General features: G+C 45.2%; 1 protein-coding gene across 2 annotated transcripts in view; it reads right to left on the bottom strand.

Moving 5' to 3' along the window:
* STARD8 (StAR related lipid transfer domain containing 8) overlaps positions 1-16,969 on the bottom strand; it is a 92,636-nt gene extending 75,667 nt beyond the window's left edge. Inside the window, exons 1-2 of one of the 2 annotated variants that reach the window (XM_088129252.1) lie at positions 16,804-16,969; positions 5,441-5,474 (exon numbers count right to left, since the gene is read on the bottom strand). In XM_088129252.1, the coding sequence (XP_087985378.1) occupies positions 5,441-5,474; positions 16,804-16,845 (76 nt within the window). In that variant the 5' untranslated portion in view covers positions 16,846-16,969. Of the gene's footprint in view, positions 1-5,440; positions 5,475-15,017; positions 15,078-16,803 lie in introns of those variants that run through there. The other variant, XM_088129255.1, reaches the window with a different exon arrangement.
* Positions 16,970-17,233: the final 264 nt, after the last annotated feature.

Raw genomic sequence — 17,233 nt, 5'->3', positions numbered from 1 at the left:
ACCAGCCAGCACGCATCATACTTGCCCATGTACAACTGTGGTCTGTTTCCCAGCCAACATATACACTTCAGGTGATGCTGGAGAGACTCTACATTCGCTCAGAAATAAACGGCAGCTTGAATGGCTACCTCTTTGAGGACATGTCTAATAGCGGCATCAAGCCAACCTTCACTTCAGACGTTCCGATCTACCCAGGAAATGCAGAGTGACGGCTCTTTGAAGCTTCTGGGTGAACTAGCTAAACTGTTAGCCGTACACCCCACCTTCCCACTTACATAAACGTTCAAGGCAGCATACAATATTTAAAACAAAATGCAGTATTTAAAACAAAGACTAAAAATCAATTAAAAGCTAGGTGAAAGAGATGTTTTTGCCATTTTCTTGGGGGTGGGGGGTGGGAAGCACGCTTTTCTAGAGAGCTCATTCCATTCCCTGGGGCTGCCCAGGTGAGGAGCTTCACCTACATCCCAGATAGAGGAGCCCTGACTGGGCAAGTTCTCTATTGCAGAAATAAAACTGAAAAGGGGAAACATATTAGCACAGGAAGTACCCTTTTTTCAAGAAGATTTCAATTAGTTTCCAAAGACAGAAAGTGCTTTATCTGATTCCTTTGAAGAAGAGCATGGTTCTCCCTATTTCACAAAATTGTAGACAGAGATAGGTCTCAGATGAGATCAACTTCTGTTTATAATCTCCCCCCAGCTTCTTCCATCTTTCTTCACAGACAGGGGAACAGAAGCAAAATGCTTGTGCATGTCTAGAAGCACCTTATACTTAAGGATGAACAGCATCCTTGTTGTATACCACCCAGAGTCGCTTTATGTGAGATAAATGTGAGTAATAAATAAAAAAATAAACTGACTCTCAATGGGATATTATCCAACTAAAAATTGTCACCTGTCCAAAAGAAAACAACAGAAGAGCTTTGGAAGGAGGTCATCAGTTCACAAACAGAACAATGCATGAGCGCCAGGGACTATTATCCCAGCTTCTTGATAAACACCCAGGTCACTCGGACTCCTTCTATCTCAAGTTGCTTCTATCAGATCAATCTGATTTCATTTCATTGTCCTCAGCTAAATTCTGTTTTACAATCGGTACAATATGCTGTAACATCCCTAATCAGGTGTGAATCTTAAGTCTAACTCCCTACTCGGTGACCAAATAATAATTGATCCGATATGACCAGTTAGAATAAAAATTTATTACTCTTGTAGTCTTTTATAAATTTTAGTATTATTTATACCATTTTATAGTTATTTGTTTTAGTCAATTACAGTATTTAGATTATTTGTTGTAAAATTAACTGTAATTACAAAGGATTTTTTTGTTTATAATATCTCCACACTGCAATTTTACCCCAATAATTCTATTCACATTCTATTTTATGCTACTAACATGATTTTTGTTTTTATACTTACTGTAGCGTAAGAGCTATGTCATTGGTTGTATGCTGGTCTATGACTGAAATAAGATTGATTGATTGATTGATTGATTGATTGATTGATTGAACAATGCATTAGCCTCATCTATTTATGAACTTTTGCAAGCCACCCAGATGTCATTTTCAAGTATAAATTATGAAGCAGCCACCAAAAGTTTAATAACAGGAACTGTTCAAAGGTGTGATGTTTTTGCACTAACCTGCATGAAGCTGCAGTTGGCTTCATCTTTCAAATGCAGGCGTTAGAAAACTGTGGAGGTTTCATTTAATGCCATCACATTGAAATGGCTGAGTTCATACCCACAAGTCTGTTTTGCAAATTTGCCACAAAATGACACAGCAATGAGGAAGTAGCCCAGCCTGAGGTCTTTTCTCCCACTGCAGTATGGAGCAATTCCCACATGTACAAAGGCTCCTTGATTATTTTTATTACTACTTAAATCTTGGTGGCGGGGGGGGGGGGGGAGCCTTGACCTTAAAAGGTTGCTTATCAAGTTTAAACAAACAGACTTCCTTGCTGTTAGAAAGCCAGGAGACAAAGAGCTGAGTTACAACTTCCCTCCTTGCCATGCTGTCTTCAAGTTGCAGGAAACCTCTTTTCTCAAAAACGAAAACTCAAGGCAGCACTGGGGAATGGATCCTTTCCCCAGCCTTTCCTGCTGCAGAGATCCAGAGAATGCCGGACGTGCCCTGTTGCTGCTGCTGCTGCTGCTGCTGCCACCCGACACAGCAGGCCTTCTGGCAGTGCCCAAACCTTCCTGGGTGGGCTGAACGAGACACCCCTGCCCCTGAGAAGCTGCCCGGCGAGGCTGGCGGAGGACCACTGCCGTCCGGGGGTAGCTTGGGTGCTGCGTTTGGCCCAGCCACTTTGAGGGGGCTGACCATCCTTGATCGCCCCCCTGCGCTGAACCAGCAGCTCACCGCCTAGCCTGGGTAGCAACACAAAACCAACTCAACGCAGCCAATGTGACGAAGCAACTGCTATCTGACCAGCCTGATTAGCTTGGGGTTCATAATCTGGGCAGTTGGATTAATTCAGAGAAGGATGGGCTTGCAAGTACAGCCTCCCTGGCCTGCCACGGACAGACAGATCTTCTGGCTTAAGGAACCTGCGCTGCAAAATATACTCAGGTGACTGTCCACTCAGGTACCCGCAGAATCGGTGGGTCTTGAAGGCATCTGATGAAGATCCCAAACCCTACTGCCTGTGCTTCATTGGTGTTAATTTATATCCTGCCAAAAACAGGTACAAACCACCCAGAGTCGCTGGGAGTCTGACGGCATAGACATTTAATGAATAAATGATCTCCTGCTTTCTGCAGGTGCTCGTTGAAGAGGAAGACTTTTTTTTCCCAGGAACAGGGGTTGGGAGCCCGAAGAGAGCACAGCCCATTACTGAGGGGCAAGGCAGGGAAGGGCCTTCTGTGAAAGGGGGAGGAAACATGCCCAGGGCGGCTCCCTTTGGCCTGAGTGCTTTTCATATGGGTGGACTTCCCCAAATCCCTAACTGGCAGGGCCGTTGCTGAGAATGCTGGGAACTGAAGTCCACACATCTGCAAGGGGCACAGGCTGGGGAAGAGTGGGTGGGAAAGGTGACCCGTAAGAGTTGAAAATATAAGATGGTCTATTTATTTATTGATTTAGTAAAGTAAAAGCAAATAGGCGTTCATCTGGTCCACCTGGCTGACAATCTCTTTCCTGTTTTTTCCACCTTACAGCCTTATGACACTAATTCTGGCTAGGCTTATTTTGAAGCAAGTCCCACTGTATTCCATGGGGCTTACTCCCAGTCCTATAGGCTTGGAAGCCACATAAGGCTGCAATTCCGTGTACCCTTTCTCATATGGGAGTCCGTCTTACAGAGCTCAGCATGTCTTACTTCCAGATATATACAGCATGCAGATAAAATAGGTCGTTGCTCAGATTCTGGTCTCTTTGGCATTCTACTTTGGGCTCATCCCACAGCCGCTGTAATGGGCCTTCTTCCCATCCTCCACTACGGCAACGTAAACGGTGCTCCCCCCCCCCCCATAGCTGAGCTTTGCCCCACCCCAGCAAGAAGGCCCGGCAGTGTTGCTGCCCTTGCCATGTTCCTGCTGGGCAGTTTCAGGGCTGCAATTGGTAGATTCTTTGTCGTCCTGGCATCTCGACCAGCGTCACCAAGGGGCAAGATGGGCACCCACTCACCTCTCTCCAGAATGTGTGACAACAGAACAGCAAGGGGGGGGGGACTTTGGGCACTCCCCCCCAAACCACTCTTATATTCCATCAGCCAGAATATTTTGGGAGGGTTCTTTGACAGCTCTGTTGCTCTTCTTCAAGACCAATATTCCCATATCCCCTATCCAAAATGGAAAAATTCCTGTACAGATCTACCTATCTGCTTCCAAGTACAGCAATCACGTATAAAGATGGAGTCTCACCATTAGAAGCTTCTTAGTCCATCCACCTCTTAGCTCCATGTGGTTTGTTGGAAGCATCCATCTGCACATTTGCTTGCCTTAGTATTGTTGTTACTATTAAGTATGTTGCCCTGGTTTTCGTTGTTGATTTGTCCCTTTTGGTTTGCTTTGTTGTCCGTTGTTTGGAGTCATACGCTTGGGGCAGCTAGCAAGTAGTGTGGACAAGCAAACAAAGAGAGAACATTCCAGCTGTTCTGTGTTTTGGGGTCTTACTGGCCAGGGCCCCAATCACTTCTTCCCCTTTCCCCACTGGCCTTCCTCCTGACCTGCCAGCGCCTCCCTTTCCATACCTCCCCTTAGTTGCTGCCAAGGTCCGTTTTGGGTGAGGAAAAACACATGAAGGGAGGAAAAAACTATGCTTAACGGTAATTTGCAAGTGATGCATCAGCAGAGAGCACCCGGCTGACCACACCAACTAATCAAGTCTGTAGATCCCCTCTGGTCACAGGACAAGTGAAATGGCAGTGTGCGGCTCCAAATCCTCAGAAACAAAACTGGCTTCTGCTTTTATTCTGGCAAACAGCTGAGCGCCCCTCTATTCAGCAGAGGCCACGTGCTGCAGCGGAAAAGTCCCAGTCTGAAAAGCAAACTCATCCAGACCCACACCACATACGCTCCTGCCATTTCTTTATCCATAGTTTCCCCTTTATTCCTATGGAGTAAATCAGAAGGATTTTAAACCTGCATCCTGCCCGCTAGGCCGGGCCAAGCCAGGCTAGGCCAGCTCCCATCAGGCACAATGAGATGAGACTCCTAGGAATTGGTTTTAGTAAAGCTCTCTTACAAAAAGCAATCCTGCGTGAAGATTAGAATTAGATGTCTCCACTGCTGATTCAGTAACCAAGACAATCATTTGCCTCCCTCTGCAGACTCCCAGGCCTACATAAGAGAGATCCAACAACTGCTTTAGCAGGTGAAGTCCAAGCATGTTAAACATGCAGACAAACAATCTCTCTGTTGAAAACATCTGTCTCTTTTCACATTAAAAAGTCAGGTGCACAGGAAGAGCACTTACTCCTTTTTTCCCAAACAGGGCAAGAAGAACTATGAATCACAAAATCCAAAGCTACAAAAAGTACCTATAGAACAAGAAAAAAAATCAAGTTGGAAATATGACATTATTTTTCCTTAACTGGACCATGCTAATCAAGATTTGATAACAGGTGCAATCATGTCTTAAAATGATATGAGGTTCTTGTCCTTGAAACCCCAAAGTATAACAATGCCTAGAGAAATTTCAAAAGTTTGAGAGGACTGTCAGAAGTTAATTAAAATTTCAAACCAACAGAGAAAATCCAATTTTACTCATTATGATTTAGGTTGGAGTAAACATGCACTAGACTGTTCTGTATAGTATATAAAATAATCACATGGAGTTTAGTTGACAGTTTAAGGTACTCAAGCCTCTTAACCTGAGGTCAACCTTCAGATTGGGTTGCTGAGGCACATGTTGTTTAATTTATGCCATCTTTGGCAAACCATGTGGCAGTGGGTGAACCAAATGACAGAAAGAAAGGAGAGAAATGCAACTCACCACCATTTTGCTCGTCTTCTTGCGGTGTGCCACACTGTGGAAGAAACAAGGACAGCAGTTAAAAGAATCATTTGATCCACTACATGTTTTCACACCACATACGTGCTTCCAACACAACAGGCAATCCTGCTACACACAGAAAGCCAAGCTCTTCCTAAAAAGGCTTGGGCAAGTTGGGTTGGGCAAGTTACCAGCTGGGGTGGAGGTACATCTGAGAAGAGTGACTTCCAGGGAAGTAATGGCAGATTGAGGACAGCTCCATTTGGAGCTGGCGAAAGGTCCAGTTCTTTGGAACTACAGTATCTCCAGACAAAGGAGATCACTGGGTCATCCACAAGTACTCCTTACAGAGGCTCCCTGTGAAGAGATCGCATTTTAGTGATTTCCAGCAGGTTGAGCGCTCTTGGAGTCGTGGGAAACATTGAGGACAAGCCGCGGCTCAGAGCCTTCAAAAGGACACCAGATTTGCTTTCACTTCCTCTTTTAATGACCATCGGAAATTACTTATTACCAATTTACTTGGACATTAAAACATTCTGAAAGGCAAGTTGCTGTACACCAGGAGTATTTCCTTCTATCCTGGAAGAAAGAAGATTTAAGTAAGTTTAGAGATTAAAAAGAAACATCTTAAGTTTGGGAAACAGCAAAAGGGAGTTAAGAATGCTGACTGGGGACAGTTAAGGTGCCAGATGGATTTGAAAGAATAGGGTTTTTTAATGGACTTTAATTTTCAATTAGTTTTTTTAATTAGTTTTAATTTTTTATAACAATACAGCAGATGGTTTGGGGCTTAATTGTAAAAAATCCTATTGTGGGAAAGTTTTGGCTCTGAAAATAAACAAAAGATAAGACTGGCCTTTGAAAGTTAACTAGAGGGAACCAGAGACCAATTAAAGGAAAAGATACATCCTGACATAATGGAAGAATATTGTCTTACTATAGAAGAATTTAAATCTGTTTGAGAACAATGTATTTGGGACTTATTTTTAAAATTGGATCTAACAGAGGTTATAGAAGAAGAAAATATTCTATTGGGTAAAACAGAAGCTGAGGTTGATTTGAATAAGGAGTTTAAAATGGACTTTAAAGAAATGCCAGATTATAAAAGAGATATGGAAGATATGGAAAAAGATGTTGTGGATCTGAAAATGGACTTAGAAGTTTGATTACAAGAGTGACATGGAGAAAGAAGATGAAATGGGTATACAAACTTTGCTGGCTGATGTCCAGACAGGGAGAAAATTATAAGAAGTCACTATGTGAGACATTATTTTGTGTGTGCATGTTAAAATTTTTATTTTTTATTAATTTAAAATATAAACTACAAAACCAATAATAACAAAAACACAAAATAATTCAATCAAACAACCAAAATAATCAAATAACCAAACACATATAAACTTAACCTCTATGTGCACCCATTACCCATGGGACTTATAACCCTCCTTATCTTTTTACTTTTTATTATCATAATTTTTTATGATTACTAATTCTTAATAAGCCCTCCTCTCCAAAAGGATGATATGTATTGACCTGGTTTTACTCCCTTCCCTTTAACAAAACCATATTCCAGAAATTCACCCCATATAACATCAAAATCATTCCTTTTTGCCAGACCCTTTTTATATTTTAGTTCACATGTCAATTTATCATTAATAGCAATATTCCATATTTCTTTAAACCAATCTTCAAGCTCATATTCAAAATCCATTTTCCATTTTTAGCTATTATTAATCTTAATGCAGTAACAAAAATTATCATCTCTTTCTTTTGCCATTCTAGTTTCATATTTCCAAAATTTAACAGTAATGCAATTTTGGGGCTTATTTGCAAATTAACAGATAATATTTCATTAATCTCAACAAAAACCTTTTCCCATTTTTTTTTTTTACCTTTTCACATTACCACCATAAATGCAAATAAGTTCCAATTTCTTTTTTACACCTCCAACAATTTTTTAAATTACTTCTATTATAATAGCTTAAAGTTACTGGGGTCATATACCTTTTCCAAATTGTCTTATAACAATTCTCTTTAATTCTAACAGACATATTTTTCATAATTCTTTGTGTCCAAATCTTTGATCATTTCTCTTCTGTAATATTAATACCTAAATCACTCTCCCAACTAAATTTCACTCCTTGTTGTGCTTGATTACCTTCTATCAATATTTTTTATATTTTACCTTTTGTTACTTTGTTTGTATCATTCTGTTTCATTTGTATTAATTCCTCAAATTTTGTTAATTGTCTGCATTCCCATATTGTTTTACCCAATCCTTAGTCCATGCCTCCAATTGCAGTACATTATACCAAGACATTTTAAATATTTCCTTTATATCATCTCTACAAGAAACTTTACTTAACCAAACTTTCAATCTTAATACTCCAACTCACTCCATATTTTTTATTAATCCTGCCTTAAGGTTCTCTGGAAATTTTTCTAAGTCTACAATTCGGGTCAATGGTGATATTCCTGGACTAGATATTTTTTTTATTTTTATGCCAAGTCTGTAAGATAACGTTACTTATTGGGTTTTTTATTTCTATAAAACATGTTTTATTTTGTGTAAAAAGAAAATAATCTTTATCCCTTATCTCCCCTAACTCCATTTCTCTTTATTTGAAGAAGCAACTGAAGATCAAGCCTCTTAAAAGAAAAAGAAAAAGGTGTTCAAAGTGGACTTATTTGACCAGGGTTAAATTGTATAAGTTTTGATTTTGGGTTGTTATTATTGGAATCTCTTTTCTGACCGGGACTGCAAGATGATGTAATTTTTTTATATATATAGGGATGAATCTTTTATTTCCTATTTGTTAGAGAAAGTTAGGGTTACTATGTAAAAGGGACCTATTGGATCTAGTTTAAAAATGTACATGTTACTATTGTTTGATATTCTTTATATTTATGGGGATAATTTTTTTAATGTTTTACTTATTAGAGAAAGTTATAAGTCAAAATGTAAAATAAATTTAGTTGTTTAAGCTTAAAACGGTTCTTTTTAGTGATGAGAAATGGGAAGATGAGTTTCTTTTTCTGTAATATCAGAGAAGGTGTTAAGTTACTGTAAATGCTTATATTTGTCTGGAGGGAGGCGGGAGTCACTTTTTAATATGTCCTTTTTCCTTTTTCTCTTGTATTATATGTCACTGTCTTTCACTGTTATTATTGTATTCACTGCGGCTGTTGTACCCACAGAAGCAACTCCCAAGTATTCTTGTGAAAAGTAAAATGAAAGTGGACAACAATTTCTGGATAACAATGTGAATGTTGCCATTGCTGCATTCTGGGATTTCGTGTGTGTGTGTGTGCGCGCGCGCGTGCGTGGGATGGGACTTCCCAGACTAGCTTTCGACCCTGGTGATCCCCTGTCCAAGCATTAGCCAGTCCTGACCCTGCTTGGCATCCAAACCCTGAGGCAGACGGTGCGCAGAGGGTGCCTAGGGTTCTGCTAAGGGAGGGAAGGAGATCACCCCCTCCCCACATAAAGTACTGGCAACAGAACCCACCCAGTGGGAGGGGCCTGAGAAACACAACGTCCAGTGATGGTTTCTCAGCCCTGATTGGTGAGGGTGGGCAGCCCCCCACCAATCAAACACCCACTTGGGTGGCAATGGGGGGGAAACACCCTTGAGGGAGAGGGAGCTTAGCTGAGAGAGGGGGAGGATTTATGGGGGGCACAGAGCAGAGAAACTGCCTGTAGGATGGGGGGTCTTGAGGGGACTTAATCAAGCTTCTCGAGGCTACTGTTTAGGAAAAGGGTATATTTATTTCCACCTCTGACTTCTTCATTGGGGGGGGGGGCAGAGGGGACCAAGGAGCCCTAACCTGAGAGCTTTGTGCCAGGTGGAAGCATCCCTGATACCACTAACTGATCAGAACTGGGGGGGTCCCCAGTGCTCCCCCAGGGCAGCCTAGTTTCCAGAGGACCCCTGAGGGGAGCACAACACAGACCTTGCTGAAAACGAAGTCCTGACACTGAATATCCCCAGGCCCCGAGTTCAGCCTCAGCAACTCCCAACCTAATAAAATAAACAAGCGGCACTCTGAAAAACCCCTCGGGCTATAAAAAGTAAGTGCACAGAGCAGGTCCCTCTGCAAGCAGCCGACGGCAGTGAGGCTGGCAGACACCAGAGAAGAAGCTGACCCCTGGCCTCTGCCCTGGGCAGAAGGCTGGCAGTGCCCACCTTCAGCATTCCAGACCCCAGTCCTTTTCTAGCATTCTGCACAATCCCCAAAGGAAATTAAAAAGAAAAAACCACGGGTCTCTTGCCTCCTGGCTCCAGTCCTTGGTTCTTTTCTGGTGGGAGAATGCCTCCTGCGCTCCCCTTTGGGAAGGGCCTTCCTCTCAATAAAATCCACCCAGGAACAAGGGGGAGCCCCGCAGCGAGCCCCTTCCTGCCCCCCCCCCCCACAACACTGCAACTGAATCAGCAGCACGAAGCTGCTTTTCATCAGCACCATTTTTTCCAACTCAGCAGCACTCCGCCTGAGCCCAATAAGGGCAGTTAGGGCAGTCGTGCAAATAGTTGATACCCACCCCACCCCCGGGCAAAGAGTTTCATCCAAGGAGGAAGCAAGATGGCCGGGGCCAGGACTCTGACCCAGCCTTCTTCCTAATGAGCCTGTGTGGAGGGATTTCATTGCTGCTATTTACAGACGAGTGTTGGGCCACAGGAATTCCACCGGCAGCAAAGAAGACCTGGGTGGGCCATCCCAATTTTTCTTGCTGGATGAGGTTCTTCTTAGGGGTCTTTTTTCTAAGGAAGAACTTCTTTCTTCCCCAGATTTTCCAGATTCCTTCTTAAGACTACAGACCTTCCTTTGATGCCAAAGAGATCCTCGGGATATGTAATTTTCTTGTATCACATGATGTCCTGGCCGAAAGGAAAGGGAGAATTTATCCTATTTTTTTAACTTAAAAGCTGCCACAGTAGGAAAAAGGGAAAGTAAACATTTTAAAATGTTATGGCCTGAGCCAAACATGCTAAGCAACTGGAGGTGGAAGGCAGATCAGAAGCAGTGGGGTTGGCCTGGGTGGCAAAGGGCAGGAAGGCCAAGAGGACAAGTCCAGGAACAGGAGAGAAAAACACGCCACAAGCTGCATTACTTGGGAGTAAGCCTCACCAAGAGTCTCAAGAATGCCCACATGCAAAAAAGTTGAAGAGCTCCAAATGCTCAGGGCTCAGCAAGAGTCTCACGCTCTTCAGAGAAGCATTTTAGGAATGTTCTATTATGATGAACTTAATTTTCCCACAGGCCATTAGGGAGCTCCCTTCCTGCTGAGCTCAAGAGTTTTAGAATGTAACACCAGAAGAGGCACCAAAACCTTGCTTTCCAGCTGCTTTTCTTCAGTCAGAATGAAGAAGAGGCTTCTAATTGGATGGGACCAGGCAGGATCTATCCCAGAGATACATATTCGTGTGTGAGGCACCAGAGCGGCTGTAGCTTTCTGAAGCAGAACAGCTGCTCACAGGCACGTAACAAATGGTACAGTGCAATTTCCACTGGGTTGACAATCTCCTAACTGTAGGAGGAATAGGAGCTGCTGGACAGGCCGTGCCTCGTGAGCAGTGGCCGACAGCTGCAGACGCCCGTTGCTGCCCCACTTGAGTTCAGTCTTGAATCCGGGACCTCGTGCAGGTTTGTTTCTTCACATTTGAAACAGCAAATTTCCCTTCCACGGCCCTCATTCTCTGCTCAACTTCATAACTGAAACTTTCAGAAGATCCACTGCAGTTTAACTTCATAATCTCTTAACCAGTTTCCCAGCTGCCTGACTTGACTGTCCCTGCTTATCTGAAGAGCAAGCACTGTACCCTCACAGTGTCCCACAGACTAAAGTAATGCTCCAGCTTTGAAATACACCAAACTCAGCGGAGGATGTAAGTCACAATTATCTAGAAGAGCATCATGAAAGCACTTAGGGAGAGTGGGCTAGTGGAGTTTTTAGGGCTAGGAGGACAGGTGAGAGCCTGGGTTGTGTGCACTGTGGGAGTTGGCATGGGGAGAGCATACAAGGCCCATGTAGATCTGCCTCCAGGAACCCGTTCAGGACATAAAGGTGGGGAGCCTCTGAAGCCAGTGTTTTGGTTTGAAATTCACTCAGCCAACCATAGAGGGGCAAGAGGAAAGGAAGGGCCTTATTGCTGTTGTGGCTTGGATGAGGGGAAGCTCAGGGCCTCACTCGCGGCACAGATTGGAGCTTGTGTATGTGCACGAGTCGGTGCTTGAGTATGATACAGAATGAGTGAAGAAAAGAGTTGCTGGAGTGACCTGGGAGTATCAGAAGGGGAAGTGCGCATGGACGGCTCTTGGGCAAATTCTGTTGTAGTTTTTAGCATCCCCAGTTGGCCTCTCCAGGCGCACAGAGTGTGCTGGTGCCTCATCTTCCCTTCTTTGTTATGAATGAACGTTTCCCATTCTCAAAATTCCATATGCACCCACTCTCATATCTCTGGCATCGCTACTTCACACAACCTTCTTGCAAGCTCACACACACACTCACAAAACAGAATCACAAAAAGCAGCTGTTCAGTTCAAGGATATCAGGATTCATAGCCCTCCACCCCCGTTTTCTGTCCCCTCTCCATTTATCCAAAGAAATCACAATCAAGTAGGTTTTAGAATATGGGAATATGGTGTGGTCATTCATGAAGCTTTCATTAGTACTGACTGGAATGGTGCACCATGCGAATACAATTTTCGCTGTAATGAATGGCAAAGGATCTCCTTGGAGTAAACATTTATTCTCACAAAATATTCAATCCCTCTTTCCTAACAGTGGGAGAATACAGAGCTTCTAGAACAGGACATGGCTTTGTAATTACAAGCATCTTTTCTCTCTCTTTTAATTTGTACAAGGGCCACAACTTTGGCAAAACTTGTGCCTCTGCATCCCATTTCCATTTCACAAATTTGAAAGTACATCCCTTCTCTCAAAGCATCACTGGTTATTGTTCAGAGAGCAACAGAAGATTCCAGAGACTTGTTCATGAAAGAAATAGATTTAAACCCTAAACTGTCTGCAAAGGGAATGTTTATCTTTAACCTTCTCAAGCACAACAAATGATCCATCAGCCAGAGGTGGCTTCTTCTCGCTGGACCATTTCTGAAAGGCTAGAAGAATCAGAGGCAGCTTCCAAATAACTAGGAGCTGTTCAAAAATCTGTCATTGTGCCCATCGGAAAGAGGGAAAAGTGTGCCTGGCTGAGGGAGGAAGCAAAATCTCCAGGCCAACAGCCCCATGTTTTGCCACTATCTTCAACTGATTACAAGCATGTTTGGAAACAAACCATCCTAAACAGAACATCACGGCTATATTTGCACAAAGTGCTAATCTGTGGTTAACTGAATCACAGGTTTTTTTATCTCAATTCCATGGGTTTGCACAAGGCATTGGATCATAAAAGAACCACGTTGGTTTGGTTCACCCAACACCCTGAACTACAAATTAGCTAATCCCACTTTACCTTAGTGGGTTTGCACACTCAGCCTGCAGGAAAGAACACAGAAAATGAACATTGGGGGTCAAAGGAGTGCAGCATTTGTTGCCCAGTTCTACCTTAAGTCCAGTTAACATCAATGAAGTTTACTTATGAGTAAAGGTGCCCAGATGCACACATACCAGGGACAAGTCAGACCTATTGCATATTTGCTTACATTTCATGCACAGAAATGCACACTTATTAGAAAAAACAATTAGTCACACTGAATCAATGTGGCTGTTCACACATTCCAGTCCAAAGGACTCCCCCCCCCCCAGTTAAATTAGGCACCTCAACCATGATCAAAACAATCCTAACACCTTCACAAAGGTATGAGCGTAGAATGTCAGGCTAGGTTTGGCGGTAAATCTCAGCTTTCTGACACTTAACCCTTTATTCCACACTAGCCTTGACATGACTGACAACTCTAGTTAAGCTAAACATAATTTAGATTGTCACCTTTACTGCACCTTCTATACAACAGAAAATTTGCCCACCGAGGTGCAAAAATGGTATGTGCTCCAGAATTTAACTCGGGGGGGGGGGGGGGGTCTCTCAACTTGCTGAGTTAGCAGATGCTTGACTGTTCCCTTAATGGCCTCAAGGGGCAGCTGAACGGTTCACATAATGGTTCTCTCTAGCCTGGGAACCTCTAGCCTTGCCTTGCCCATCTCAGCCCTTACCCAAGAGAGCAGGGAGGGAGGCCACTCGCACAGCTGCAAGCACAGGGATCACCGCTGGGCGTGAGACTCATGCACAGCAGCAAAGGCATTCCCTTCAGATCACCGCAACAGAGGCAGAACTGCTCTTTTCGGTAGTAGCTTTGGGTTTTTTTCCCCCCAAGTGCTGTATAAAAGTTGTATTTCCAGCTATCTTATGGGCAGTCAGTGGGCTCTTTCATGACAGCTGTACAATCTGTGCTGGAAGTATCTTTAGCGAGGGAGTTGCTTTCTGTGATGGGAGAACAGAGGAAGAAGTTGGAAGGACAATGCTTGGAATCTCAGCTTCATTCCCAATCCTGTGTTGCTGCTCACTTCTGCCTAGGTGCCCGCTCGGTTACCCAAAAGTCCAGCTCCCTTGTTCCAGATGTGCAGTGGTGAAGTGGCTACTCAGCAGGCAGGAAAGATTTTCTGCATATTTTCACGTGAATTTTATTCAGAAGTTTTTGATCTGGCAAAGTATCTATGATGAGCCACACATTGCACTTGGAAACATCTCCCAGAAAAACAGGCTGAGTTCCCACAATATACTAAGACAGGCTAAAATGAGGCTGGGTAGTTTATGGTTCAGTGCATTGTGGGAATAACACAATATATATTAACCATCACACTAAGCCCTAGCATGGTTATTGTTTTAGGCACAACAACTGTTCTTTGTTTCCTACAGTTTAGGATTAAGCATGTGATGTGAACCAAGCAGCGTTCCAGGTTAAAGGGCTGGCACGACCCAAGCGCCTGCCTGCCTGCCTCCTTTCCTTCCTTTCAGAGCAACTCAGGGTCTCTCACCATCAATGGGCAGCGTGCATGTTGAACTGCTACTCCAGGTCTGCTCACCAGAGGATCCCCATTCTGGATTTATGTGATCTCTGTCTCACTTTGGGGGAGATCTTTGGGGAGCTTTAAAAAAGGACACTGCAGATGGCTGTCTCAGTGCCAAGCTCCGTGGCACAGGTTAACAGAGACGCAGGGGTCAGGTGTGGAGACCCAAATGCTGCCCTCAGGATGTCAAGGCAGCCCCAAAGTTGCGCCCTTAGCCGACTGCAGAAATGAACATAGCGACAGGTACTTTGGAGAAGTTATAAAACTTACAGCGACCAGTACCTTGAGGTGTTTAATCCTTAATTACGTCTAACAGTATGGTCATGTTTCAAATCAGAACTTTCAGATCAAATGAAGCTGTGTTTTTAACTAGTTAAAAGCAAGCGTTTTAACGTTTAAGCAAGCAGGCGGAAAGGAGGCAGCCAGCCGACTCCTGCCCGGCTGGCTCACTCGGCACCCGCGCCCAGACCGCGTCCAGCGCCAGCGCCAGCGCCAGCGCCAGGGAAGCGGGGTTGCCAATTCACAGCGGTCCCCGCGCAGTCAACGCCTTACCTTTGCCCTCCTGAAGCACCCACAGAAGTTATCCAGCCAGGGCATGACGGGGGCAAAGCTCTGACTCCCGCAGTGCCAGCGCCTGGGCCGAGACCTCTCCTTCCTGCGCCCGGGACCGAGCGGCGTGGAGAAGAATCCCGTGCCGCAGCAGCTAACGGACGCCTTCGCCTTCTGCGTGGGGAAAGCGGAGGGCCGAGGAGGCGGAGGCGGGTCGGCGATTCAAATGATGCGCCGTTAGTCGCTTGGCTCGCGGAACGCCGGGTGCCAACGGAACGTCCTCGAGCCTCCGGGGCTGCTCTTCGACGCGCGCCCTGGCCCTGGAGCGGCGGGGAGCGCGAGGACCCAGAACGAGCCCGAAGGATGGCTTGGGAGCGCCTGCCCGGCCTTGCACGCTCTTGCCCAGGGAGGGCTGCCCAGACGGCAAGCCGCTGCCCATCCCCTCGCTCGCCCAGCACCCAAAGGGGCGCAGCTGCGGATTCAGCTGGAAGAGGAGGGAGTCGGCCCGGCAAGGCCCTGGCCGGGATGTCCCGGAGGTTCCCTGCAGGGGGATTCCGGCCACCTCCCCCGGTCCAGGTCGCAGAGCCGCCCTCTCCCCCGTGCCACGCGCCCCTTTTGCCACTCGCAGCCCTGCAGGGAGCCCTCCCCCTCTTGCAGAGGCTGACTTGGGAGGGGGGAATCTTCTCCCTCCTCGTACCGTCGTCCAAAAGGGCAAACGTCAAACCCGGCCGAGAGGGCGTATTGATTGGAAGGCTGCTATCAATGGGCAAAAGAGAGGGATTTATTCTCCCGAGCACCTGAGAGTAAGGCAAGAACCGGTGGTGGGAGCGTTACAGGGAAAGATCCAAATGCCACGTTAGGAGCTGCGAAGCAGCGGGACGGCCTGCCTCCTGGAGCCGCGGGGCTCCGTCCCGGGAGGCCTTCAAGCCCAGGCTGTCTGGGAGGGTCTGGGGACTGGGCAGGGGTTGGACCAGAAGACCGCCAAGGTCCTTTCCAACGCTTGGGCTCCGTGATGGTATGAAAGAGACTTAGGAGTGGTGCTATCGTGGTAGGATCTCACTCAGGACTGGTACTGTATATCTGGACAACCTTAGATGGCAGTGCTGCCATCTCGCACTCCCCAGGACTTTTGTAGCCCAGATATGGCAGATGGAGGCCTGCCGGAAATGGAGTGAAGCAGCCTTTCCACATGTTGGATTAAGGGAAGGAATAAACGTTGCCATATAAAGGAGAGCAGGTAGGTTAACGTTTTTAAGTCTGGTGTTAAAATGACACCACTTCATTATTGCAGGCTCTTAGAACAGACTGAAAACCAATGTCCTTTATTCTATTGCTCTTGTTTTTGGTTAAATGTTATTGATTTATGTATGTATGTATGTATTTATTTATTTATAGATTGCCTGACTCCCAGATGACTCTGGGCAGCTTACAGCTAAAAAGCCGAAATACAAACTGGCTGGAAGAGCAAAATACGAACAAATCAGAACAAATCAGAGCGACAAAACAAAAGGAAGTCTCCACAGTTATCGTATCCCCAAAGCCTGGGAGAAATCTCTACAACTGCTACCTTACCATACCGTAATCTATGTTCTGCAAATACAAGCATAGCTGCTCCACTGATACTTGGGGCACAACGGGATTTATACCGGAATGCTTCCAAGAACTGTTGGTGTAAACTGCACTCTAACAGAAGGCGTGCAGGCACCTGTGAGGAGTGGCTTGAAGGGAGAGAGTTCAAATATATCTTGTACAACCCGCCCCCTCCCCCCAGGCCCCGCACGTTACAGACCTGCAATCCGACTAGCGCCAAGTGTTGAGTTAAATTCCCCATCTGTTTATGCGGCTCAGCAGTCTTGAGAGGTAGGCGCAGGAGTGCAGGATCTTTGGCCAGAGAATCATTCCTCTCTTTGCAGACTGCCTGCTGTGATCGCTGCAGTTCTCGCCCTGGTAGGATCAAGAGCATTTTGTGTCAATAGCATTTTCCAGGCTGTGAAGCATTTGATGATTCTCCAACCCAGTGGGCAGCAGCTGATCTTTTCTGGGTGAAACCCTTTTGCAGACTATGGAAAACTGGGTGAAATGTGGAGAGAATTCTCTCAATGGGCTGGACTTCAGGCCAGGAAGTGGATGTGGCTCCAGGGTTCATAAAGTAAGCATCCTTTAGGGATTTACACATAAATCATAATATTCATCATCATATTATGTCTTGGTCAGCTCAC

This window comes from Python bivittatus, unplaced genomic scaffold, assembly GCF_059951505.1.
Source record: "Python bivittatus isolate LINGU-HERP-01145 unplaced genomic scaffold, Pbiv_v1 ctg000790_np1212, whole genome shotgun sequence".
NCBI classification, from domain to species: domain Eukaryota; kingdom Metazoa; phylum Chordata; class Lepidosauria; order Squamata; family Pythonidae; genus Python; species Python bivittatus.
This window is presented reverse-complemented; position numbering and strand designations above follow the sequence as displayed.